The sequence below is a fragment of the Grammomys surdaster genome, unplaced genomic scaffold (assembly GCF_004785775.1).
Source record: "Grammomys surdaster isolate TR1022 unplaced genomic scaffold, NIH_TR_1.0 125953, whole genome shotgun sequence".
Classification (NCBI taxonomy): Eukaryota; Metazoa; Chordata; class Mammalia; order Rodentia; family Muridae; genus Grammomys; species Grammomys surdaster.
The window spans coordinates 647,671-674,561 of NW_021620773.1; the positions used below are offsets into that span (position 1 = coordinate 647,671).

At 39.7% G+C, this 26,891-nt stretch overlaps 1 protein-coding gene across 1 annotated transcript in view; it reads left to right on the forward strand.

The window, feature by feature from the left end:
* Cpne8 (copine 8) overlaps positions 1-15,088 on the forward strand; it is a 166,950-nt gene extending 151,862 nt beyond the window's left edge. The window contains exons 17-20 of the mRNA XM_028753660.1: positions 323-425; positions 1,931-1,988; positions 5,528-5,601; positions 13,406-15,088. Coding sequence (XP_028609493.1) covers positions 323-425; positions 1,931-1,988; positions 5,528-5,601; positions 13,406-13,594 — 424 coding nt within the window. The 3' untranslated portion in view covers positions 13,595-15,088. The remainder of the gene's footprint in view (positions 1-322; positions 426-1,930; positions 1,989-5,527; positions 5,602-13,405) is intronic.
* Positions 15,089-26,891: the final 11,803 nt, after the last annotated feature.

Below are 26,891 nucleotides of genomic sequence, written 5' to 3' on the forward strand. Positions count from 1 at the left end.
AGGAAGGAAGGAAGGAAGGAAGGAAGGAAGGAAGGAAGGAAAGAAAGAAAATCCAAACAAACAAAACTCCATAACTCCATTCTGGTAAACTTTGTTAGTGAAACCACTTCTAAGGCAGCTAAATATTTCTGTGTCCTGGCAGGCACCAACACTGCAGTTAATCAGGTTAGTCATTTCAGAAAATTATGTACTTAAGTTTGTGTATCAGAAGCTTCCGGTATATGCATAAATATTTTGTCATTAGTAGAAGGCTCACATGGCCAAACCAGCCATGCCCATCTCGAGGTCCTCACACTGTTTTTACCTTCCTGTTGTTTTTCAGATACGCATCCTCTGTAAAAGATGGCTCCCAGTATTTTGTGCTCCTCATTGTGACGGACGGTGTCATCTCAGATATGGCTCAAACTAAAGAATCCATAGTTAATGTGAGTAGGGCCAGCGTCTCTGGCTTGGAGACAGCATGGTACCACTTGGGTTGAGAGTGAAATCTGTTTTAATTGACTTCATGGAGAAACAGAATGGCCATACCATTGCCAATGATGCCATCCTTAACTTATCCAGAAACAACCCCACACTTCAGCAATGCTGCCTGAGCACCAGAGAAGGGGGATTACCATCACTAGTAGGATTTATTCTGTTTTTAAGCAATAGACTGGTTTGTGCACTCATGCACACTCTTAAGACTAGGACCTATCCTGCCCTATCATTCCGGCTCCATGACAATGATGCTAGACAATCTTTCCTTCTACACTTGGTTTAAATTCATCCTGTTCATGACAATCCCAGTTGTGTTTTGTTTGTTAGTGATGTTATCATCTCCTTTCGAAAATTAGCTATAAAACTTATGCTTATCAGATGGACGATCTACTAAATTACATGAGTTTACCAGTCTTTTCTATGCCGAAGATTGGCATTGTTTGGAATAGAGTGATGTTTAATTAGAAGTCATTTGAATAGATGAGTTGCTTGTCAGACCTCACAATTTCAGTAACAGAGAAATATATAATTAGTTATTTAGTAGGAGAAAGATATTAAGTATTTTTCTACATGAGTACATGTAGGGAATACTTTTTTTTGCCTACACTTACATTGAATTTCTTTTTCCTTTCTAGTTAGCACTATAAGTTTGCACCTTAGTATTCTGGCTTAAATAATTCATAATTAGCTAAAAAGAGACACAGCACTAAGAAAGAGTTGTTTGTAGTTCATCGACTTCCCAGCACAAGATGCTCCCCCTTGTGTGTAGTGTGCATCTGTTACTGATTCTAACTGTTGAATTTTTTAAGACTAACATTTTTATTTATTTATTTATTTATTTTTGTATATGTGCATGTGTGTTGACAGGCATACATGGTGCACATGTGGAGGTTAGAGGAAAACTTGGAGAAGTCAGTGCTCTCCTTCTATCATATAAGTTCCTGGGTTCATCAGTCCATTGGGCTTGTAGTAAGAGCCTTTACAACTGAGCCGTCTTCCCAGCCCCATCTCATGACCTTAAATAGAATATAATTTAAGTACTTTAGATGATGAAAACCATGTTCTAACATCAAATCTCAACAGTTCATAGATATTTAATGCATAAATGAGTAATGTTAAACATAGCTTAGTTGCCATTTGTTTGTTCTTGCTAATTCAGTGTAAGAGATAGTTCTGATAATGATTAGCTATGATAATTACCTCACATTACAATTTGGATATGTTATTAAGAACTGTCGTTATGAACATCTGTGAAAATGTCAGAAAATCAGGAAATGATTTTTTTTTAAGTTTTTAAAAAAAAAAAATTGTTAGGATTTCAAAGACTTGCAGATCAAAAGTAAAAATAGCCAGATTCAAAGTCTGCAGAAATGTTTATATCCGTTTTCCTTTCTTTTTTTTCTTAAGAACTAAATGTCTTAATTGAAATCTAATAGTGGTTTTCTTCCTAAAGGCCTCAAAGCTTCCCATGTCAATAATTATAGTTGGTGTCGGACCTGCAGAATTTGATGGTAAGTAGCAAGATTTCAGTGGTATTCTTGCGCCATTACACTTCCATCAGCTTGACATGTGTTAAGAGTATGATTGAGTTTATGTGTAATGTCCTTATAGGTATAAATATAGCCCACATGCAAACCAAGAGACTGCCATTGGTTAAGACAGCTCCCGCTAGTTTATACATTAATTGGACATTCACTTCTGGCCTTTTGTTAGAGTTTGTACCTCAAAATGCTACATAAGACTGACAGAGAAATAAATTGAGATTTGGTTCCCAAGGCAAAGAACACTCTAGGGAAGCACATTTTGTGGGCGAGGAGTGTCGACAGCCTTTAAAGAACAGTGATAAATTAATGAATCGTTATGTTTCGAGCGGAAATATTAACATGCACACAAACATGCTAATTGAATGTGATTCCAGCCTCTGGCTAGTTGATAGAATTATCTTTATAAACACAGAGCTCCATCATGGGAAAGAATGAAATACAATGCCAGTGGAACTGATCTGATTGCATGGATGATACTGGACTGGCTGACTGAGGCTCAGCTCCTCAAAGGCCAGTTAAGTAACAGCCTTTTATGTAGCTAGTGACCTGAGCAAACATCTTTAAAGAGGGTTTGTTACTGGTCGACTGTCTAATTCCTTTTAGGGGACACCACTGAACTGCAGTTGATTGGCAACATTAGCGTCTACATGGATGGTTAGTTATATTTACTAACAGTGGCCATTTATTTAGCTTGGGACTTGGTCTTCCTGTTTCTAAAAGCCCAAGTCTTTTAGTCCCAACTACTGCAGCATCAGCTACTTTTGCCCCTGGTCATTCACATCTGTCCAACTGTGAACGTAAGCTGCATCTTTAGAGTTGCAAATGCTGCGGCATCCCTTCATGTTTTGACTCATGATAATCTACATTGGCTACTGATGGCAGATTATGATTCTCAAGACCCATCAACTGCAAGCTAAAAGAGCCGATAGGTTGTCCTCTGGTACTTGTTGCTCAGTCCTGTAATGGTTTTCCATTCATGGGTACATTGCAGTCTGCCAGGCCTGGTAGAAGCCACACTGGTCAGCTTTTGTTCTGTAAGAACCCATTCCACCAATACAATTGTGTAAAGCCACTGGCCCTTGCTGGTGTCAATTCCTGTCCAAGTCCTTTCATGTAGATTGACACAATAGTGTCACTACTCACACTCCAAATCCAAAGCTACTTAAGTTCCCTATTTTTTTCCCAGTGAAGTTGCAGGGACCTGGGGAATAAGTCATCATTTCTCTACTCGATCTCCAGAACTAACTGAAGGAAAATATGGAGGACTTAGTCAGGCCAGTTTCAGTTTTGTTAACAGGAGTCCAGTAAAAATACATTTCAACCTATAGATGGTGACAGACTTTCCATCGTTTGATGGCTCCGACTCTCTTCCTCAGCTGTCCCTGCTCTGAGAGACAGATGGCCCTTGGAGTCTAGCAACATTCTGGGGAGTACTCATCAGAGTGCTTCAAGGACACATGAGAGAAGAGTGTAGACAGAAAAGGACTTAGCTTCCCTGTAGATTCCGCCAACTCCTAGAAATTGGAGTGCCATTATTCTCTGGAAAACGTAAGAATGGAGTTAGGGTTCTGCAACACCTAGTTTCTATTTTAGGATGGAAAAAAGTTTCAATGAGATAGAGACATTGCCTGGCCTATTGTTTTTAAAGAGCTGATTATCTGGCTAGGATACAATACATGCTTCACTGACATCCATGTATATGGTGTGTGTGTGTGTGTGTGTGTGTGTGTGTATACACACACACACACACACACACACACTGACCTTTCCTATCAAATCTGTTTTAACCCTTAACTCCATGACTAAGAAGTAAAAGAAAATTACTGGTGGATGATAGAGAAAAATCTCTGGCACATGAATTGCTGTTCTGCTGTCAAAATTCATCTCATGTACTTAGGAGGAACATAAAAATAGATTTAATGCAGCAGCTGCTTTGATGCAAGCCGGGGAGAAGGGATGTAAGGTGCTCATTCACCCCATCTCCTGTAGCTAGGGAGAATCCCAGGATTGTCTTACCAGCTCACAGTCTCTGCCCTGTAGATCAGGTAGTCAGAACACCTGAAGTTTGGGTGTGACCCTCCATCATTATCAGCTTGCTTTCATGGCTCTCGAAAGCTTGTCTTTCTGTTCATTCTGTCTACAACTTCAAACATTAAGCATGCCGAAGAGTGGGAGGTGATGTCCAGAACCTCTTCTATATGCAAGATTATTCATTTTCTTTCCTGATGGTAATGAGGCAATAGAAATTGTAGAGGATAATAAAGGTGAAGTCTCTGTTGCCACTTGGGTCCCATTCTCAGTTTTGAGTGAGGTGGAGGAGTTGGTACAATTTATGAACATAGGAGGGAGTACCTCATATCACCAGCAATGGGCAATTAATTATATGTTGAAGTAATATGAAAATTGCAAAAGGGAGCCCGGATGATACCAGGAAATATTTGTTTCAAATATGTGAGCATGCCCAGGAATAAGGTACTGGCCTTATTATTGGTAGAACACACATTTTAGAAAATTAAGGCATATACGATATATACAGGCAAATCTGTTCATCATAATTGCCAGTAATGCTTCAGCCAAAACATTGACTCATGAACATATGTAGAAAGATAAATCAAAACCAATGTTTTCCAACCTAGATTCATCGCATGGACTGAAGCAAGGAGTGCTGTTGAGGATGTGATTCTAGCTGACTGCTCTAATTTTTGGGGCCTCTTTGGAGTCTGTTGATTGTCCTGTGTGGGCAAAATGAATTTTCAGTAATAAAATTACACTTTAATCCCAAGCCAGTTCACTCATACAATTAATTTTTTAGAGAATTCTCACAGCAAACTTAATAAACTCTGGGAAATGTTTCTAATTACAGCATCGGACATCAGCAGCTGCTCTCTTTGGATAGTATTTGTGTATTTGTGAATCCCAGCTGTGGCAGCCAATGTCGAAATTATTTCTCAACTAACAGAATTATCATCCTTCTTCACATAAACCATACTTTATTCGAGACCCGAATAAATGGCGCTTTGTTTTTGCAGTGATCTATAAAGTAAAACACGGGCAGTGTAGAATTGAAATGTCAGCAAGAATGAGATTCAACTTGAAGATAATAATTGTGGCTGTTTCTTAAATTAGAAAAACATTAAAATTGATGGATTAGCACCACAAACCCATTGGCCATTTAGGCATAAGCCCAGGTTTAGATGCTGTAGGATGGTAAACAAGATGGAAAGATAGAATCAGAGAGTGTTCCCCAATGCACTGACTCCTCTGACTTCCAGAGAGAGTCATTCATACTCATGGCTCTCTTTAGCTGTAGATGCTAAAGAGATGCTGAGATGTAGATGCTGTGCTCCATCAAGCTGTTGGGAGAGAACGGTTAAAGAAATGAAGATTGCAGCCAACTTCCTGTAACTTCACAGGGTGTGCTGTTACACACATACCTAGTGATTTCTTAGTTCACAGTTTTATTTCCCTACATTGTATTCAATTAATGACTGTATTTCATTTTCAAGCAATGGTTGAATTGGACGGAGATGATGTAAGAGTTTCTTCCAGAGGGAAATATGCAGAAAGAGACATTGTACAGGTAAGGGGTTAAATAAACATTATCTGTTTATTTATTATTAACATTATTATTACGGGTTGGATGTGAAGAACCCATGTCTACCTGATATATAAAGAAGCAAATTAAATTGCAATTAGGAGTGCTGGGTTCTGTTAGTGTAGTTGTTTCCTTCTTTATGGGATATAATTTAAGTAACAGTAATGAGAATCTCTATGGAATTGCTTTTCCTTTGTCTCAGGTTCACTATATGTAAAGTGCAAGTATCAGTAATTATCTTCTAATCTACTCTTATGAGAAATTTTCACCATGATCTCTACTAAAACAGGAAGCTATAAATATATAGATGGAACATTTAAAAACATGATATATACTAAAATAAACTGTTTAATAAAACATTTAAAAATTTATGACCATTGTTAGAGTTTTCTCAGATTGTGGTTGGAAAAATGAAACCATGTGTGTTAATACTATATATAGAAATGATCTGTACATAAATATTTATGGCAAATGGCATATAAATGCTATATTATTTACAAATTTTACATGTAGAAAATGCTTGAGAAAAATACTTAACTGAATGCTGCCTGCTGTTTGGGGAGCAAGCAGAAGAAAACAATCAGTTAAAAATTGTCACTGAAAGAAGGGGTTTGATGCAACCAAATCTACACATGCTTTGCTTAGAGTGTGTATCTTTTAAGATGCAAAAGAGGAGGACTTTTGTGACATATAACTTTTTAAGTAGTCAACAGTCAAAAGTCTCAGTACCATTTAAGGACATGATATGCACATTTTATGGGCACAAATAATAGGCATCTATATTATTTGTAAATAATTTCCTGTATGCTTACTCCTAATGTAACTATTGTAAAAAAAAAAAAAGAATAATTTGGCATCTTACAGAATTGGGTGCAAATTCTAACTTGTGATAACTTGGACAAACTAAGTTTCTATGTTCTGAGTGATAAGCAGCCTTGTGAAGTGAGACAGTCTACATAAAATATGTCCCTGATGTACAGGAGTACCAACAAAATTTAGGATGATTATGGGGAGAAAATGCCATAAACTGATAAATAAAAGGATCATGGTGTCTCTCTGTGATAGAGAGTCTGCATGCTGAACTCTGTTGACTTTGATTTCCAGCAATACAATACCGAAATAGTAATACTAATTATTAATAATACTAATTAGAAATACAAATACTAAAGGGATTACATATTACTCCTCCAAAATCAATAAAATTACATCTTAACACAGAAACAATTTCACAATTATTGTTCTAAAAGGTGAGTAAATATAATTTAAACTTCTCTACAAGATGTAATGTAAAAAGCACAAGCACATGTAGGAGATGATTCAGCCAAAAGCAGCTGAGGAAGAGGCCATAGGGATGCCATCTATTTAAATGTACCATGGTGCTCATCTCCATAATTAGACACGGAATTATTCTCCTTAACCTCATCATCATAATTATGGGTCCAAGTTACTTTACGTTATCTAAAAGCTCCACATAACGTCCAGCCCACACTTTTCCAAAAATCAAATCACTGAAGGGAACTTCAGATGCGAAGGACTTCAGAATGTGCTCTGTTGCCATGACAATACTTCTTTATAAAATCAACAAGGAACTCTCATAGCTTGTTCCATCCAAATGACTGTTTAAGAGAAGCAACACATTATCCCTGAGGAGTCAAGGCTGCTCACCTCACCAAAACTTCTTTTTAAAGGACCATTACGTTATGTTGTTACCACCAAAGCACACTTACTTGACATTTGTGAAAATAAGAAATGCCGTGTCTCTCCATAGACTGATAGCAAGGGGCCGTATACTGACTGAAAATAGGCCAGACGGTCCATGGAAGCACAAGGCTCTTCTAGGCTCTTCTGTTGTCTGTAGAGTCCAAGCTCTTTTGTCTTTGATTTTCCCTGAGGTAGCATGCAGAACACTCTGTGACCCATTGGCCTAAGTTCATTCAGATACAAGGTTAAAGTATATAGGGAAATCTCCTCTTCTTGAAAGTCCTAGTTTCTGAGGCAAGCCTATCATGACTGTGAGACTGGGATTTCCAGAGAATTCAAACATACCTGGAGAGACAGGGCAACACTCAAGATTTGCCACATGAACCTCAACTGTAAAGATGAAGAAGTCTTAGAGATACCAGACAAGATATTGGTGTGTACCTCCGAATTAGCCTTTCTGTGTTTATAACCCCTGTGTGAATGAATTACGATTTGAAAAAAAATAAATTATTAAAAAAAAAAGAATATCAACTTAAATCTGCCCTAACACGTTTGAGAATATTGATTAAGTGTTCTCTAAGACTGTACCCCTGGAGGCAACCAACCGCCTTCTATGGCAACTTCTTGCTAGCTACTTACTTTCTCCAAAGTAACACTACTATCTGTCTGTAGATTCCTGGTGTTCCTCAGATCATAACTTTTGAGACCATAGTAAGCCAATAAAAGTATTGTCAATGGTGTCCCCTCTAATACGAACAATAAAAATGACAGTAATCATTAAGGAAACCAACAAATAAAATGTTTCATTATTCACCATAAAAAAAAAAGAAGCCCATGGATGAAAACATCCTTTCTTACATCTCTGCCGTCAATGTTTTTCATAGTCTGCTGAAATATTTGTAGATTAGTTATTTATATGGAAATATTCTTGAGTGCTGCAGACAGGATTATAATATTTTGCATCTTTCATTGTTCAAAAAATATGTCTGAACAAGTCAGTAAAATAGCATCAGAAGACAAAGTAAATGCTGTATAGGTGCTGGTTTTCTTGCAATCTGTTTTACTCTTAAGCTAATCAAAGTTATTAGATAATGTTTCTAATAAGTCCTCAGGTCTCTCAGGTTGGAAAATGAGAGCTGTATCTTACAGAATGTAGCTGATATTCAGCAGGAGGTTGGAGGCAGAAGTTTGAGATTTTCTTATGTTGTCAGATATAAGCAGCTTCTGCGTTTGCACAGAATGATATTTGAGACTGTTACATGCTCAGGCACGTTATGCTAGGCAGGCTAAGACAGTATTTCATCACTGACCCCTTAGACAGACACTTGATTACTGTATTTTTTTCAGTATTAATCTCAGTTCAGTTACTTCTTGCCAGTAATCCCCAGATAATGAGAAGAGGAAGCCAGGAAGTAGACACGATCCTAAAATGTCATAGACAACTCTTTACAGGCCACCTGAGCCTCATAAACATCTCCACAGCCTGACCTCAGTTTTCCTCTTTTGTTAAACACACTCAAGACCATATTCTATAGGTCATTGCAGCACATATTTTCCCAACCCTTCCTTCTAGTCTCTCTTGTCATTTACCTGGGTCACTTTTCACTGGTGCAGGCAGAAACCCTCTGCCTTGCATTGTGTCCCCTCCCCCTTTCTTTCGCGCCTCCCCCTGTAAAACAACTACGATCCAAGAGCGAGGGCTAAGTAAGTCACGAGAGTTATTTTGACTATAAATCAAGTTCTGATGCCAAGATTTGCCTTCTATTACAATATATCTCTCTACCTAATGTAAAATTCTAAAGATTACCAGCCGTCTTTCCACATAACTATAGAACATGACATGTCAAGAGTCAGAGCTAACAATGACGGGCACTGGCCACTATTCGGCCTTGCTAAGTTAACCCTTCTGAGCTTCGGTGTCCTCTTCGGTCAAATCAAAATACGGATGAAACACTTGTGAGTTTAAACAAGATATAATATTTATTTAATCCCTTAGCAGAAAACATCGCATTGCTCGGTACCAGTACATTAATAGCAGGGCAGGTCCTTGTGGATTGCCACAACGGCACCATCTGATGGGAAAGCATTTGCGTGTCTTTATTTTATAGTATCCATCCCCTGATTTGACCATCTTGTGTATGATTATATCCTATTTATCAGACGACTTAATCTTGTATTTACAGTAAGCAAGCTGTGTTCCTATGGTGTTTATTTTCACAGGTCAGTATATACAAAGGATGTTTGCCGCGCTATGGCTTGGCTATTGCGTTTAATGCAGTGCCATTCTTCCTGGCTGCGTATAGCTGCTGGCCAGCCTATCATTTCCTTTCAAAAAAAAAAAATTTAAATTATATTTTCCATTAAAAGGAACATAATAACCTTGAAGTCTTCAACTTGAAAACTCACTAATGGAGTCCTGCACTGTAGAAAAAAATCAAACACAGTTGAGTAAACAGCAACTAAAAGCCAATTTCCCCGAACACGTTCAAATTTGTTTTCATACATAGGCAAAAGCATCCATCAGAGCAGCCATGAAGAATGTCCTTTTATACCAGGGAGATTACATGGGGGAAGAGTTGAAAGAAGATGTGGAACCCCACACATGCCATGTTTTCTGCTGAGTAGAATACATCCACTGTATTCACAGTGTCAATACGTTAAACCACTGTACCATGGATAGTACTTTCTTCTTAAAATATCTGTTTAAGCATCTGAGCTCATAGATGACAGAGTGCCTTCACCACATGTGGGGACTGGTTTTATTTTTTTTTTTAACCAAATGTCAGTGTTCAGAAATGAAAGATTAAATAACAGAATATTGGGTGGTAAAATGTCAGGGTTAGAGAATATGTGCAAAAAAAAAAAAAAAAAAAAAACCCTAAAGGATATTTTTCCCTGAGAACTGTCAAGTTGATGTGACAAGAGGTAATGACAGTGGGGGAGTTGTTGGCATTTCTCTGCTCGCTGATAGTGTACCTGGCCCTGACTGTAAGATTGAAGAACAAACAGCCCTCGGGGAAACATTTAGATAATTCAGGATTAATTCAGAAAGTTCTCAACTTTTTTCCTACTCTCAGCATACTTCTGTGATGATTTAAAGCCTGTTGGTAACAACTACGTTCTCTGACAGGACTCTCCACTGGGGCTCAGGTGGCATGTCAAAGCGTGCGGCTGACTAACAAACTTGAGTTAGAAATGATGGACACCTTCTCCAGGGATAAAAAATCCTCAGTTTATTTTGTTGTTGTTTTACTGATTGTTTATTAACAGGCTCAGTAGAGAAGATGCACTCTGGGTATTGTGATTTTAATCCTGATACTTCTAGGATAGAACAAAATTCTCAAAAACAAGCTAAAAAGAAGCCTAAGAAAATACAGAAGAAGCTGATATAAGACACATAAACCTATTTGCTCGCATGCTCAGGAAAATACAAAACTGGAAACCAAAATATATATGGAAAAGACCTGTAGAGGAGTGTGTGTGTGTGTGTGTGTGTGTGTGTGTAATTATAAAAATTAAAAGGATAAAATTAAAAGAAAAAAGCCCTGGCATGATATTATGAGACAAAGAACCACCAAAGCTACCTTTGAGCTTGTTTCCTGAGGGCCACCTACTGCTGGGCATGCAGCCATCCTTAAGTACAGTTAGCTTCCCCGGTGAGACTCCCTTGGGGAAAACAAAATTTTTGCTTGCAAGTGGTTATCAATTGAGGATAGCTTCTAGGTTAAGGATGGGAATGTTTGTCCATGTCTCCTTTCTGCTCTAGGAAGCCCCCTGGTGTAAGCCCATGAGAGCCCCATGCCTGAATCTGCAGCCTCTATGAGTTCATGAGGAGTGGTGGGTAAGAGTAGGGAGGAGGAGCAGAGGGGGAGAACACAGTAATCAGGAGACATTGTATGAGAAAAACGTACATTTTCAATAAAATAGAAGTAGAAAAACAATGCCAGTAGAGCATGTGGTGAATTAATTTGCATGCATATCTATTCATATATAACATAAAAAAACATGCATAAGAAAGTCCGTGATGATAAAAATGTATTTTTATCTTCAAAGAGAAAGAAAGAAAGAAAGAAAGAAAGAAAGAAAGAAAGAAAGAAAGAAAGAAAGAGCCTATCTTACAGTGCTTGCTAAAAAGTCTTAAAATTAAATTCTTTGAATTACTGATTTAGATTAAATGAGAGAAAAAGAGAATTTTGCACCTCTAAGTTTTTTTTTTTAGAGTGTCATCTTGCCTTTAGTGAAGTAACGTGACTTCACAAAAGTCTTGCCCTCTTATTCTCTTCTCACCTCAAGGAGGCTTGTACATACTTCGAGCTTTCTCTCCTGCCCTGGCTCAGCCTTCAGTGGGGAGCAATCGCTTCTGCCTATTACATGTCTGGAAGCTGAGGAGGAGACTCTAGAAGAATGAAGCAAAAGCGATTGTCTTCACTCCATCAACATTACACCCGCTCTTTAGTTTCCTACATGTTTAGCTTGTGTGCCTCGTAGCAGCTGGGTTATTTTGAGTGTACAAATAACAATCTTACTCTTGAAGTACATTTTAAATAATGGCTTCCACCCAAAGCAAATCTTCACAATAAGTTTGTCACAGTCACATTGCAATATGAGAAGGGAACGTTCTTGGTCTCTCTGAAAGAAAGACATTTATATAAATTTTCCAATCCTATATGCAGAAATTATTCTACGTCCTAAATTAATGTCTTCCCTCTTCCTTTTATTTCAAGGCCAAATGATTGATGTGCTAATAAACTAGCCACATCCTGAATTATTTCAATCACTTCCAAGTTGCTTCAAGGATTATTCCCTATAGAGAAAGCGAACTGTTATGCTCTGCAATGCTGTGTTTATTAACTAAGTTACCGTTCCAAATGACAATGGGCCCAGACAGTCCCTAGGCAGAGCACGCAGTGTAGAGCTGATAAGGACTGCTGTGTAATTGCTAGATAAAGTCAAAGCAATGACATTTAAATATGAAAATAATTATAACATTTCAGTAAGAACGATTTTAACATCTCACGCTGAGATCTTTTGCTTTCACAAATAGCACATATGTAACAAGCAATGTACGAGCGTACTGCCTCTGTGTACTGGGGTCCAAGTTCCCACCATAGGTACCATGTGTTTTTCCTATTTAGTACTCAGGGTGTGATATCCTCATAACAATTAAAAATAATGTGTTTAGGATTGCTAAATCGTGTGTACTATTTTCTAAGTGGAAAGATGTACGGTTTGTTCCATGGTCTATATTAGTTAACTTTTATGTCAAAACTGCATCAAGCATGTACTAGCACAACTTGACAGGAAAATAAACTCCATAGAAGTTAAATGCCACCTGATGTTGGGCATCAGCTAGGAAGTACCCTCAAGGCAGGACACAAGCACAACAAAGAGAGAATTGCAACCCCTTTGCTAAACACAAATTATAAAGCTCAGTGATTGCTGTAATAGTCAGCTGTAGGACCAAATATATTTTAAAAGTAAGATGTATATCGATTGTACTGTTACTCTGGACATTTGTGATTCTCCTTGTTGCTGTGACACAATACTCTGATACAAAGCAAATATGAAGAGGAGAGGATTTATTTGGTTTATAATTTCAGGTTACTTTCATTACTGATGGAAGTCAGTCCAGGAATTCAAGCAGGGATTCTGCTTGCTGGCTCAGTGTCTGGGTCACTCAGCTAGCTTTCCCCTATAGCCTAGGAATGGTACCACCCACAGTGGGATGAGCCTACCCACATCAGTCATCAATCAAGAAATTCCTTTACAGATATGGCTGAGAGCCAATCTTATTTGGACAATTCCTCATTTAAGACTCCCTCAGGTGGCTCTATGTTGAGTCAAGTTGGCAGCAGAAGCTGAGTGTAAGGCAGGCATGGTAATACACACCTGATATCCTGGTACTGTCTGAAGCAGGAAGTTCATGAGTTCGAGGCCATATTGGGCTATATAGTGAGATCTTGTCTCAAAAACCACTCATAAAAGTAAAATATTAAAAAATAAATAAACTATTTGTACATGCTGATTTTGTGACTGTTACATTAATAGCTGAATGAAGGTTGTGAAGTAATTTTCTCCTCTGTTTTAGTTTGTGCCATTCAGGGATTATATTGACAGAAGTGGAAACCACATACTCAGCATGGCTAGACTGGCCAAAGATGTCTTAGCTGAGATCCCTGAACAGTTCCTCTCCTACATGAGAGCCAGAGGAATCAAGCCATCGCCCGCACCCCCACCGTACACCCCTCCTACACATGTGCTGCAGACGCAAATATGACCACGTCCAGATGCTGATGTCCCTCACATGCCAGTCGGAACTGCTTGGCTCCTGGTGCTCTGCTCTGAACCCGGGAATGAGACACTTTCTCAGTTTGGTTTCAGCAGTACTGGATAATGTGCTTTCTTGGATCCAAAATTAATTCTCTTCCTAAACCAAAACTGTAAATAGGGTTGTTGCATGAGCAACCGGGAAATTGTTTAAGACGCTTGAAGCAAAGTAGAGATGTCTTCTCTAATTTTTCAACTATTTTTGTTTTGTTCTCGACAGAATAGTAAGTTTCCAATGTACTATTGGGAAAAAGCACAAGCTGCATTTTTAACACAAATGTTGTCCTCGACTGCTACATATATAGGCCAGCAGTCTCTGTGTCGATGTTTACACGTTACTACTTTTTAAATTTCAATACTTTTATAACTGTTCTTAAGAATGAGTTTTAAATATTGAATCCTTTGTCTTCTAAATTGCAATAGCTATAATCACAGGAGCAATATCTCTTTGAATGACTGTCTGGACATTCATGGAATGAATAAGGGAAGAGAAGGAGGTAGAACCTACTTAGTGATTAGTATCTGTCATCAGTTTTGGCCAATAGTGGGAGTTTCAACTTATAAACAGATGTGGCCCTGTAATATGCATTTTTTTTCATGGACTTTGGGTTTAAATTTAGGCTGCAGTCAGTTTATCTTTCGTAATACCAACTAGAAGCATCGAAAAGGCAAACATCGTGAACTGTTAATGCACAGAATATACTTTGTATAAAAACCACCATCCTTATAAAGTTATTATTTAATGAGTAAAATGAAGACTATATAACTCCAAGCCACGTAGCAGGTGTTTTGAACTTTGTATTAAGTTATATCCTGTCTAGATATTTTGATTCAAAGGGATACTGGCTCTCTTGCTTGGGATTAATGTTCTCACCTTTCCACCTTGCCTCACGGGTTGCACAGGCTGGAGTCTCTTGTGAATTCTCAGTCCAACGTACTCAACCCCGTGATTTAGCACACAACACCTTTGTGAAATAAACTCATTCCTGTGGCCCGACCTGCCTGTTTGTGAAATAACCCATCCCTCTAACCCTGGCCTGCCTGCTCACAATCAATTCTAAATAGTTTTCAATGTACAGTTTTTATACGAATTACAGTTTTGTGAAGTTACGTCTACATTTCTTTAGAACAAATGGCCTTAAATTCTCACAGAATTCCTGGAAATGATTGTGAACTGCCTTCAAAATACAGAGATGTGTATTTCTTTGTTGTTCTTTTTGTGTCAACAGTGTGACTGCTTTCTGACCTCTCTGCCTCCCCGTCTTTGCTACTTGGATTATCCCTATGTGCGCTCTTGCCACTACTTGACCTATGGTGACTTTTATAAGCATGAAACTGTTTTACTGGAAAAAATGCATAATCCTCATAGCTAACAGAATCACAGTTACACAACTGTGACATGAATTGTCCATTTTTAAGTATCTATTAAAATCTTTAAAATGATTGCTGTCTTGCTGTGTATTTCCTGGGAGTGACAAAGTCTTGTAATTTCCTTTGCTGATCTTAAACACGTATGCCCGTCTATTTTATTAGCCAACAGATTTTTATAAGTTTACCTTCATTCTTCAGTCCAAAAGACAACAGTAAAAACATTCAATATTTGTTCCTTCTTGTCAAATGTCAGTTATTTTCCTTGTACTGACAAGAATGTGCCCTCTTGTCTAAATGGTAACGCACTCACATAGCGCGGGATTGGATTCCAGGGGTCAAATGACCTCTGTGATGGATCATCTTCATGGCTGAGAAAAATAATTTAGAAAAGATATAGCCTTGGATCTCTATGTAAGATTGGGGAAGTCTTGTCTCCTAGTTGAGAATGAAGATAGCATACATTATAGGATATCGTGATTTGTGCCAAGCTGGGTGCAAGCTCTCAGCCCCTGTGGCACATTTGTTGTAACCACCTAATTTTTTGAGATGCTAGTAGGTATGCTGCAGTGGGAAATCTGAGGAACATGTTGCACAGACTCAAACGCATGTCAGCAGCTGCACAGACAAACTGCACATCAAGGCAATTTGTACCTTAGACGAGAAGCTTCAGAACGGTGTACACTGAGAGAAAATTGTCAGAACCGAATCACCAAACTGCTAGCCTTAAATTACTTACTATTTATCTGCACAATGAACTCTCGGGCTTCTGTTCCATTATTTCTACCATCCAGGCTCACAGGTTATATGCCATCAATTTCTATTGCTTCCCAAAAGAGTATTCAAGCTACATAGACCTGTTTTTTTTCCTTACCCATCCAGTATGTCCAGATTCCCAGTCATGGTGATGCACTACATAGTTGTTTCATTGATAAACTACTTACTAGAGCATCTTGTTATCCTTTCCTTAGGAATCATGACTTAAGTCGCTTTGGGAATGGGTGGTGCTCCCTGAAAATAGGGTTCAGGAAGCCTAGCCATCCTGTGGCGGAGGTGTATGTGGAGGCTAGACTGATCCTCCAGACATGGGGTTGGAAGTCACAAATGCCACATGTTCCTCAGGAAGTATGGTGATCAAGGTGGCTCACAGACCACAGATAATCTGGCTCTTGGGGTCCCTTTCTGACATGAGGCTCGTGGGATGTCATCTGTTTCTCAGACAGTACAGTGGGTAAAATGACAGATATCTCTGAGGCTTCTTACTTACGGTGCTCCTAGGATGTCCAATTGGTCCCCAGTTAGTGTGATGGGTAGTGTGGCTGGTGAATAGGCAGGCAAGTAGACTGGCTCTGAGGGGCTATACCGGGGTCTGGTTTAGGGAATCTTATTTGTCATTATATACAGTCATTGGTATGACACATAGATTGTTTGCTTAGCCCACATTTCATCAGTGCACCACCAATCTCAACAAGTTACCACGCACTTATTTCCCAGGCTTTGGAGATATTCTACATTTTACCATGGAAAATGAAAACTCATTTAAAATTCTGTGCATTTAAATCTAAAGCAACAGTAGCCAGGACTTCATGATTTTCTTATCAAGATGTTGCTCACTGATATAATTATCATAAAATTGGGACTGCTGGGCATTCATAATGGATTTAGCTGAGTTTATTTCATATAGATAAGATTCACTGTTGAAGGCACACATAACACTGACCGTATAATTTAGAAGGATGGGTGAAGAAAGAAAGGTGCTTAGAACTGACTTAAAAATAGCAACATTCATCTCCCTTAACTTTCAAAACAAATGAGTTAATAAGTTATAAGAATGATTTAGTTGTGCTTACATAGTCACCTTGATAATTCTTATACTTCACAGAAGACAGCTTTTTGTTTGTCTTCTTACCCTCTCCCAATATCTCCTAGATCCTCCTCACCCAACCAAATCCATACCCATTCTTGCCCTATCTCATTAGAAGACAAACAGGCATCTAAAAACAAAATAAAGGAAGAAAATAATAATATGATAAAGCCAAACAAATAAAAACAAATAAATGAGGGCGGGGGCACAAAACAAAAAGCACAAGTAGCACATATAGACTCACACATTTGCACACACAGAAATCCCATAAGGACACAAAATTAGAAACCCATATTATATAAGCAAAAATTTAAGAGAAAAAAAATCCTAAAATGTCATTGAATCTGTTTTGTGTTGACCTTCTGCTGCTCAACACCACTCCTGCCCTTAAGTGTGGTCTGCATACTCAGTTAAAGTCCACTTGATGGGGGAAACTAGTTTTTCCTTTAAAGGTAGTTATCAATTGGAGATAGCTTCTAGTTAGGGATATTGTGTCTATTTCCCCTCTCAGCATGGGTAAACTATCTGGCTTGGATCTTGGCAGGCCCTGTGTATGCTGCCACAGTTTCTGTGAGTTTATATGTGCATGAGTCCTGTTGGGTCTAGAGGGTCATGTTTCCTTGATGTCTTTCATCCCAATAGGATCTTACAGGTTTTCTGCTTCCTCTTCTACATCAAGTCCCTAAGCCCTGGAAGCAGGTGATGGAGACATCCCATTTTAAAATGAGTGTTCCAAGGTCTTTTACTCTCTGAACTTAGTCCTGTGTGGTTGTCTATATTTGTTCCCATGCACTACAGGCAGAAGCCTCTTTGATGATGGCTGAACAAGACACTGATCTATGAGTGTAGCAGAATGTCACTAGGAGTCATTTGATTGCTACATTTCTTTAGCAGAACTGTAATATTTGGTTTTCTCAAAGATCCATAAACATTTGGGAAAACTATATGGACTATATAGGTTCTTGGTTGCCAAACCACTATCAGACATGGGTTCCAACTCATGGACTGGGCCTTGGGCTCATGGATTTAAGACTGGGCCTTAAATCCAAGAAGATGGTGTTTGGTTGCTCCCACAACCATGGTGGCACTAGTGAACCAGCATATCTTGCAGACAAGTCACCGTTATAAATGGGAGGTTTTGTTGCTGAGTCGATGTTTACTTTTCTACTCTGGTAGGATACAGAATACCTTACAGTACTACAAAGACTAGTCTGCAGAGTTGAGCATCTAGGTAAGCATTAACTTGACTTCTTCATTTTTAATGTCTTCAGCAATAGGGCCTTACAAGCATCTTCTGGCGAGCAACCAATAGCTTTGCCAAAAGCATGGGTTGTTTGGGGTTTCTATAGGGTCCCCTTCACCAACAGCTCAATTAGATATTAGGCATCCCTGGCACTGCACTGGAGATTTTATTTGGTGGTAAGAGGTATCTAGTTAGGACTCTGTCTCCCCCATTATTTGATGGTTTTATCTACAAGAAAACTTTGAAATAAAACATTAAATACATCTTTCAAATCTTTAAAGAACCTTTTAAATTTTAGTATATTTCAAAGTAATAAAATTATTTACCTATTATTGTTAGTGATAAAAAGGGATAAATTCTATATTTGGGGGTTGACTAACTTTAGATTACTTAGAGTTCTCAGTGTGACCATGAGAAGACACAGCAAACATCACAGAAGAGCATTCTTTTCCTTTGTTCAGAGACTACATATGCATCTCTAAATCTATTTTCTATAAGCTGGTTCTTGAAGTCAGTCACCAAATGAAAGTCTTGAAATGTTAAATAATTATAAGTGATATTAATTTTCATTCATTTTTGTGAGGATATTTGGTATTTTAAATAGAAATCCAAAGAATGACTTATTATGTTTGTTGTTTTTATAGGCTGATCACAATAGCCCTACAAGTTTCAGTAAGAGAGTGTGGATTACCAGGATGCCATGCATTGGTAAAGATCTGGATTTCCATCTTCATGATCTAGAAATATTATCCATTGGATGTGATATTTTCAAAGACCCTTAATGCATTCTTATGCTAGCCTTTCAAAGACAGATTTTGAATTTCCTGAAGTATGACTCTTTTAAGAGCCAGATAGGTGGGATTACTGGATGAACTTGAATACTTAGCTGTGAGAAACACCCTCTGAAAGATCTGAAAATCTCAGCTTCTCATTTACTTTAAAAAAAGCAAACATGTCACTCTTCTTCTTTCATGTCCACATTCAGAGGATATAAGACAGATGTAGAAAGGTCTTCAAGTTTATCTGCATGTGTCCTTATTCCTCCAGTCTTCACAAAGAGGACCGCTGAACACACATTCCTGATAATCTTGTGGATATTTACAAGGTACTTTCTCTATACTCAAGGAGTGGCTTGACAAAATGGCTGCTGAAAACAAGTCAAATTTATGGATTATATATCTTTCTTGTCCCCAATGATCTTCAAACTTTAAACAGATTTCTTCTGCGAGGATTCATAGCTCTCACTTAGGATCTTACACCAACCAAGCCTATGGTACCTTTATCTAACTCTTTTACTTTGGTGCTGAGTTTTGCTTGGCCATGGCAAGGACAGAATGACATGGTTCCTGCCCTGAAACAGAGCCAGCAGGGCCTCCACAAGTGTTGATTGATCCTGTAGGTGTGAGGCTTGTTTGTATAATATTGTACATATTTTCATGTTCCTCCTTTGAAGAATGTTCTCTTTGCCAGGGTTAATGACTCCATGCTCATCAGAGACAGCACAAGTCCTGGAGGTGAGGGTACGTACGGCTAATGTCTCAGCAAAATGGTAGAATGCTGTGACCTTCAGGAAAAACCTTATGGCTGTGGGAAAGAATGCTAAAACATAAGTTCAAAAATTATAATTTCTCAACTATGCAAAACATGAGGATGCAATATGAATTGTATAAGGAACTTCACAGATCTAAAGGAACAGAGGCAGCTGCACTATGAGCCAGCTTGTCAGAAAGATACTAAGGAAGGAGTAAAGAGATGGAGGGAGTGGTGATCACACGGCAAGATCCCACCCAGATAAGTTTCTGCTGTTGTTGTTTGTTTATGCTTACAAAGGCAGGCAGATTCCTGAGTTCAAGGTCAGCCTAAGACAAGAGAAGTTTAGATCCAGGCTCAGGTGTGATAGGAATGGTAATTTCAGGGCAGAGTCCGACCCAGCTATTTTATCATAGGTACTTATGCTTGTTGTCTCTTTCTAAGAATCAGAACTGTAGGATCTGGGATGCTGATTCATGGTATAATCAAAAGGGAACTTGGGGTAATGACTAAATTAATATGTAAATAAAAAATACTTGGCTTTTGATCTGTAAAAGATGAAGTATCCTGAGAATTTTTAGAATAACAAGAGAAAGCTGCTCAAGCAGAACACAAAGAGAGAACTTTCTGGAAAGTTGCCTTGAGCAGAACATAGGACATCAGCTTGGACCCAGGATTTTACTTTGAGTCATTTGTTTCACTGCTCCAAGATACCCCTTCTCTTAGAACCCCTATCCAAGCCAAGGCTGGTCTTGGCACTTTGGTAACCATTACATTGATTTCTTGCTTCCCTTGTACCTCAACCCCTTAGGTGGCCATTTTGAACCATTATACAGAGGGTACTGAATCCAGACCTTATTGTAGAGGTGTATCAGTTTGGAAGGCCTCAAATCAGGCATTAATTTTAGAGATTTGAGGTTTTTCAGGGGACAACCCGGTGGGGTGTCTGGAGGTACAGTTGAAGACAATTTAGCACCATTGGGTTATAGGGTACTGTTACTGAACTATTTGTATCAGCGTCCCAAGAGAAAAATTGGTAATGGATCAGGCAGGCAGCCTAGATATCAGGTTGTCACAAGAATATCTAGGGATCCTGGCTGTGGTGGTTTCCTAGAGATAACCAGAAAGCAGCTCACCTTGGTACCAGGAATTTATCGCCTTTATGAGCTGCTTTCGAGGAGGGAAGTCACCCAACAGCCTAAGTCCTAAGTCATAGGTCAGCCAGGAGGTCAGTCATATGGACTGGGGCATTGAAATGCCAACTCCTCAGCTCAGGAAAGGCTGGCCAGGCACTATCTGGGCATTTAGGGTCCTTCCCACCAATTGGAAGCTCCTTACCAATCATTATGCTGGTGTGTGTTTGCAGGCTTCTGCAGTCTGGTATCAGGAAAGGTGGAACCGTGAAGTCTGTGTGGGCCTATCTGGCTGCCTACCCCATGTGGCAGAGCACCACGTGGGGGGCCACAGTGGCACAGCTCAAGTGATGGAAGCTCCATGAGCCATGCAGCAGCAGGTGAAGTTGGTCTGCAACAGCAGTGGAAATCCACGTGGTCGGTGACAGCAGGTAGCAGAGGATGCAGTCCACATGGTGTAGCAGTGGTGGCAGTGACCGCAGCAGGCCACATGGTGTAGGCCTTGCACAGTCACTGCAGCCAGTGGCTGCAGCAGCCCAGCCAATGCACCAATGATATACATCTGCTCCTGGCTTAGAACAGACTACACCAGACCAAACAGTTCCAAGTGGGGTTTACTCAGGAGATATGGCAAAGATGGGGGTGTAGAAGAAGAGGAAGAAGATGAAAGAAGACAGAAAGATCAGGGGCTTCTGCCTGTTTTATATGGGCAGTGATGTACCCTCTTCCAGGTAAAGGTGGGAGGTAGCCAGGTGGATTCTAGGAATGTATGGTGGTTGCCTTGGCAATGATGCGGGGTTTGCCTAGATGTGATGTCATTGGGTTCAGAGCCTGATACCAACACCAGGAACCATTTGTTAACCCCAAAAGACTACTAAGAAGCCAATTCCGATGCAACAGCATCAGAGTCTCTTTATTACAAGCTCAAGCTTGGCTCCTCACTCACCCTGACACAGCAGGATGGGAAGATGGAACCCCAACCCCAGTATCAGGCAAGCATTTGTATAGGCAAGCAAACAAGCAAGTGAGTTTCTAGCCTGGCACACATTTGATTGGGGGGGGGGGGCAATGAACATAATTGGCTGCTGCTGAAAGCCAATTAATAAACTTAATTTCTTTTTTCCTTCTGATTGGTGGTGAAAGAAATGAAATTTTTACCCCTAGCAGACTGAGTGGAGCCAAAGACACATGTCAGCTTGTTCATGGGCTCTGTGTTCCAGGAACTTGGCTGACCACAAAATAGATGGTTGAGTAAGACTGAGTTCTTGAGAAAAAAAAAAAAACATATACAGGATGTTTCCCCATGACTGATCCTTGAACCCTGTCATGCAAACTGAATAATAGAACGGTACTTTCCAATGACTCCTCCTCCTTCCCCATGGTTTGTGGTTTTTCCCTTTAAATACCCTATACTCTCCAAGCTGGGCGTTGAACTCCTGGGCCCCTGCATGGGTTATAAGTCTCAGCCCCAGCGTGCTGGTCTGGAAATAAACCTCTGGTTGCATCAAGATCGGTGTCTTGTGAGTCATTGGATGGCCGTGATCTCCCATGACTCAAGTGAGGATCTCCCTTCTCAGAGTCTTTCATTGGCTGTTAGGAAGTGAAGTGCTAGGGGTAGACTTGCAACCTTGAGGTGCAGAATTGTTGGGGAACAATCTGGAAACTGGTGCTAGGTGCTGGCTTGTTAGTCAACTTGAGTTCAATCTTAGATCAGATTCTCTAAGATTCTGAACCCTAAAGATCTGGTCTCTCACCTAAAAAGTCTTGATGCCCCAGGGTAGGGGGATTACCCTTGGGAGGAGCACCCACTCAGAAGAGAAGGGGAAGGGAGGGGAATGAGATAAAGAACTCTGGGTGAGGGACCCAAATGCGGGAAACATTTGGGATGTAAATAAATAAAATAATTAATTTTTAATAATTAATTAAAAAATGAACTGAAGATAAAAGCCTGATTACTAGAACTGTTAGATTACTTATTTATTATCATAAAGTGAGCTAGAATTCAGTGTCTTCAGACTTAGAGAGAAGATCTATAAATTCTAACTGGATGTCTAAGGTCTAAAAGGTTTGCTAATTGGCAAGGAACTCACTTTTAGTACTATCAACCTAGTCAACTACTCATGGCTGGAAGGATCGTAGACCCTAGAAGAGAACTACTGTTGCCATTTTCCTAAGCTGATATCACTTCTAACTACATACTAAAAACTTACTTTTATACCTGCAGATAAGTATGGTTTTCACCCCTCATTTAAGAAGCTTCTTTTTAAATCAAAGATCATTACATTAATCTACAACTGGTCAAAATACAAAGAGTAAGTGATCATGGGTGCACAGCCCTAATCAATACATCTGTAACATTTAATGCAAGCCCTATATCTAAGGCTCAGGGGAATATCTCAAAAGAGAGAGAGAGAAGACTGTGAGAGCCAGAGAACCAGAATTTCTGCTGTGAGGAAGTGTCTTCTAGACAGTTCAGGAAAGCTACACCCATGGAGTCTCAACAATATGGTTGTCTAAACAAGACCTGCTTAATGACAATACCAGTTGACATGCCAGCATGGATGAGGAAAATATCATAAGACATTGTGCCTAGGTGAAGAGATATACTCAGCCATTGGATGCTGAGAGAGTGCTACTTAAGACCAACTGGTGAGCCCTACATACAAACAAAACTAAATTTTCTCAGCAGACTGTATATGAATATGCATATATAGCAATTTTAAAAAGATCATCAATTTGTGAGGGAGTAGGGAGCCATTGGAGGAGTTAGAGGAGTTGAAATGATATAAACACATATATCACATGTAAAATTCTCAAAAAACTAAAAATTAAGAATAAGTATCTACCTTGTTTCACTTAGGGTGTCTATTCTTGTGACAAAACACCATGACTAAAAAGCAAGTTGGGGAGGGAAGGGTTTATTTGGCTTGTAATTCCAGGTCACTGTCCATCACTGGAGGTAGTCAGAACTGGAACTCAAGCAGGGCAGGAACCTGGAGGCAGGAGCTGATGCAGAGGCCATGGAGGGATGTTTCTTACTGGCTTGCTTCTCCTGGCTTGCTCAGCTTGCTTTCTTATAGAACCCAGGACTACCAGCCCAGGGATGTCTCCACCTGCCATGAGCTGCCCCTGCCTCCATTGATCACTTATTGAGAAATGCCTTACAGCTGGATCTCGTGAAGGCATTTCCTCAACGGAGGCTCCTTCCTCTCTGATGACTCAATGTGATACCCTAAACCAGCCAGTACTTAGCTATAAAGCAAGCCAATTTTCCAAAAAAAGGAAAGAGAGAATCTCAGAACTTCTCTTAACAGCAACCATCATCCACTCTAGGCTTCATGCCAGGCTAATGGAGGGTTAAAGGTGAGGAAAGCGTGTTGGGCCTACTCTTACCAACACCTGACATCCTTGGCGAGCTTCACATTCAAGCTAATGGCAGGCAAACTTGTTCTGCAAAAATGGGATGAAATGAATTAAAGATCAACAACGACAAACTTAAAGCAGCCCCATTTCTCACTTTTCCAATTTTAATTCCTTTCCCTGTGTTCTTTGGGAGATGCTGGCAGTAAAATGGTCAAAAGCTAGGCAGAGAGCAGGATGGAAAGAGTTCTGGAAGCTTTGACACAGTCTGATGGCCATGTGGACCTACATTAACAGAGACTAGGCCAAGGCCTTTACCAGATGCCAACTTATTCTATCCTGTCTCTGCTGGAAATTCTCATGACCAAAAATGCTTAATAAAAAGCAACACAAAACAAACAGTGATGAATGACATGAGAGGCTATATTCAGGAAATAACCAGATTCTTCATTAAAATTGAAAATAGCAAGATTGTATGTTGTATACTGGAAAGACATTAAATCCTCAACTCTATGTTTCATCTCTGTCTTCCTGATGTATGATGGCTGTGTAGATGGGGCAGATACATGTCTTCACTGGCATGTCTGTGTAGATGGGACAGACACACGTCTTCACTGGTGTGTCTGTGTAGATGGGACAGACACAGGTCTTCACTGGTGTGTCTGTGTAAATGGGACAGATACATGCCTTCACTGGTGTGTCTGTGTAGATGGGGCAGACACATGTCTTCACTGGTGTGTCTTTGCCATGATTTGTGTGAAAATGACAGTAAAACGGGAGCCAGGAAACAAGACATAGTATCCTGAAGAAATGAAGGCTTTTTACACCTATTTCCTATGTTTCTTGATTTCTCAATCCTGGAGGAAATATATGTGGCCTCTACTGGATGTGGGTCACAATTCTCAGGCTTGAAACTTTGCAACTGTATTTATAACAGGATGTGGTCATTCTCATATCCTACTGTGTCAAAATGTATTATTTGAATGTATTCTTGCATCCTTTGCTTAGCAACAATACTGAAGTGGTTAATGCCTATGGATTTAACAGCGGTGTAGAGGACTTCAGGTATTAATACACTGACATTTTAGCTCAGCATTCCATCCACCCACATGCTATTGAAGACTAAATCCCATTAAACTTTCTGAGAGGGGACAAATAAATATTCTAAATCCTACCCGCATCCCCTATCACTTGATCAGTTTCTTCTGAGCAGCAAAATAATCGGGACCATTAGTATTTAATCACTTGGGAAAAGCTACTTCATGAAGAATCTCCACATTATGATTTCTTCAATGCTTCAAGTCAAATACTTCCATGAAATACAGGTTTCTTGCCACCCTTTGATTGCTAAGACTCACTCGCTCTCTCTCCTAAATCTGAGTAGAAATATTTTCAGCTTTTTCTTGGACCGCTGACGATTTTGTACTGGGTGCTTTTGAGGCTGAGAATCGATATAAAAGAAGGATTCATTAACAGAAAGCCCATTCTCCTTAAGATGTGTTTCATTGGCAGCAATTTGTCAGATAATTCCATCTTCCTTGATAGTCGTGGCCAGGTAAACAAAGGCTCTTTTATTCCAATCATAGTCACTAATATTAATTCTCATGTCACTCCATGAACATATCTGAATGGGTTGGTTTTTGTCAATTTGACATAAAGCTAGACATACATGGGAAAAGGGAATCTTAATTGATAACTTGCCACCATAAGATTGGCTTGTAGGTAAGTCTGCTGCACCATTTTATTAATTACTGATTAATTTGGGAGGACCTAGCCAGTGACTGGGAGTGTCCTGAAGTGTGTAAGAAAGCAGGCCAATCAGGCCTTGAGGAAGGAGCAAGCTAGTAAGCAGCATCCCCTCATAGCCTTAGCATCAGCGCCTACATCCAGGTTCCTTCTTTACTTTCTTCCCTGAATTCCATTCATGTTGGATTGTTACATTCAAATACAAGAAGAAACAAACTCTTTCTTCTTCAAGTTGCTTTTGGTAATGGTATTTACCCTGACTAAAGCAATCTTTATACCTATGTTCATTTTTCTTATTTATACATGTTAAGTTACAGAATAATAGCAAAGAGTTAAAAAAGCAAGGAATTTCAAAGAAGTATGTGAAGCCAGGGCTAGAAAAAGCAAAGTATTCCTTGTGGAGGTGAGATAACAAGTCAAATCAAGCTGGAAAATATGCTCAGGCTTCTGGCTTCAGGTTGTAGATTCAGGCTGCAGGCTCAGAGTTAAGATGAAGGAGTAAAGTCAATGAAGGGCAGTGCCAGGTCTGCACAGCTGGATGGGTGGCAGCTCTGGGTATATTAATGGCTGGCTAGATGGACTGTACATTCATATGGGTGAATGAAAAGAGGGATGGTCATGGTAGTTGTCATTTGGGTGCTCACCAGCAGGGAGTCAGAGCCAAACTAAGGTCTCTGGGATTGTCAGAATTTCTCACCCTTGTGACGCGCAGCCTCGCCGATAAGGAGAACGCCACACTCAGGATTCTTCTGACAGCAGTTTATTGTTACAGCTCTTCTAGATGGTAGTGAAGCGAAGGACCCCGAGCCCCAAAAACCCACGGCTTATATAGAGCCCTAGGAGACGTGCCGCACGCTCATTGGCTCCTAAATATCACCTGATTAGCGTACTAGTTTTCGTGCCTTGCGCAGGCGCACATTCAAGCAAGGCTCTCACGAAGAACCGGGAAGCGGGAAGCCGGCGCCATCTCGTAATGGTGAATGCGGCTCCTGACACACCCTGA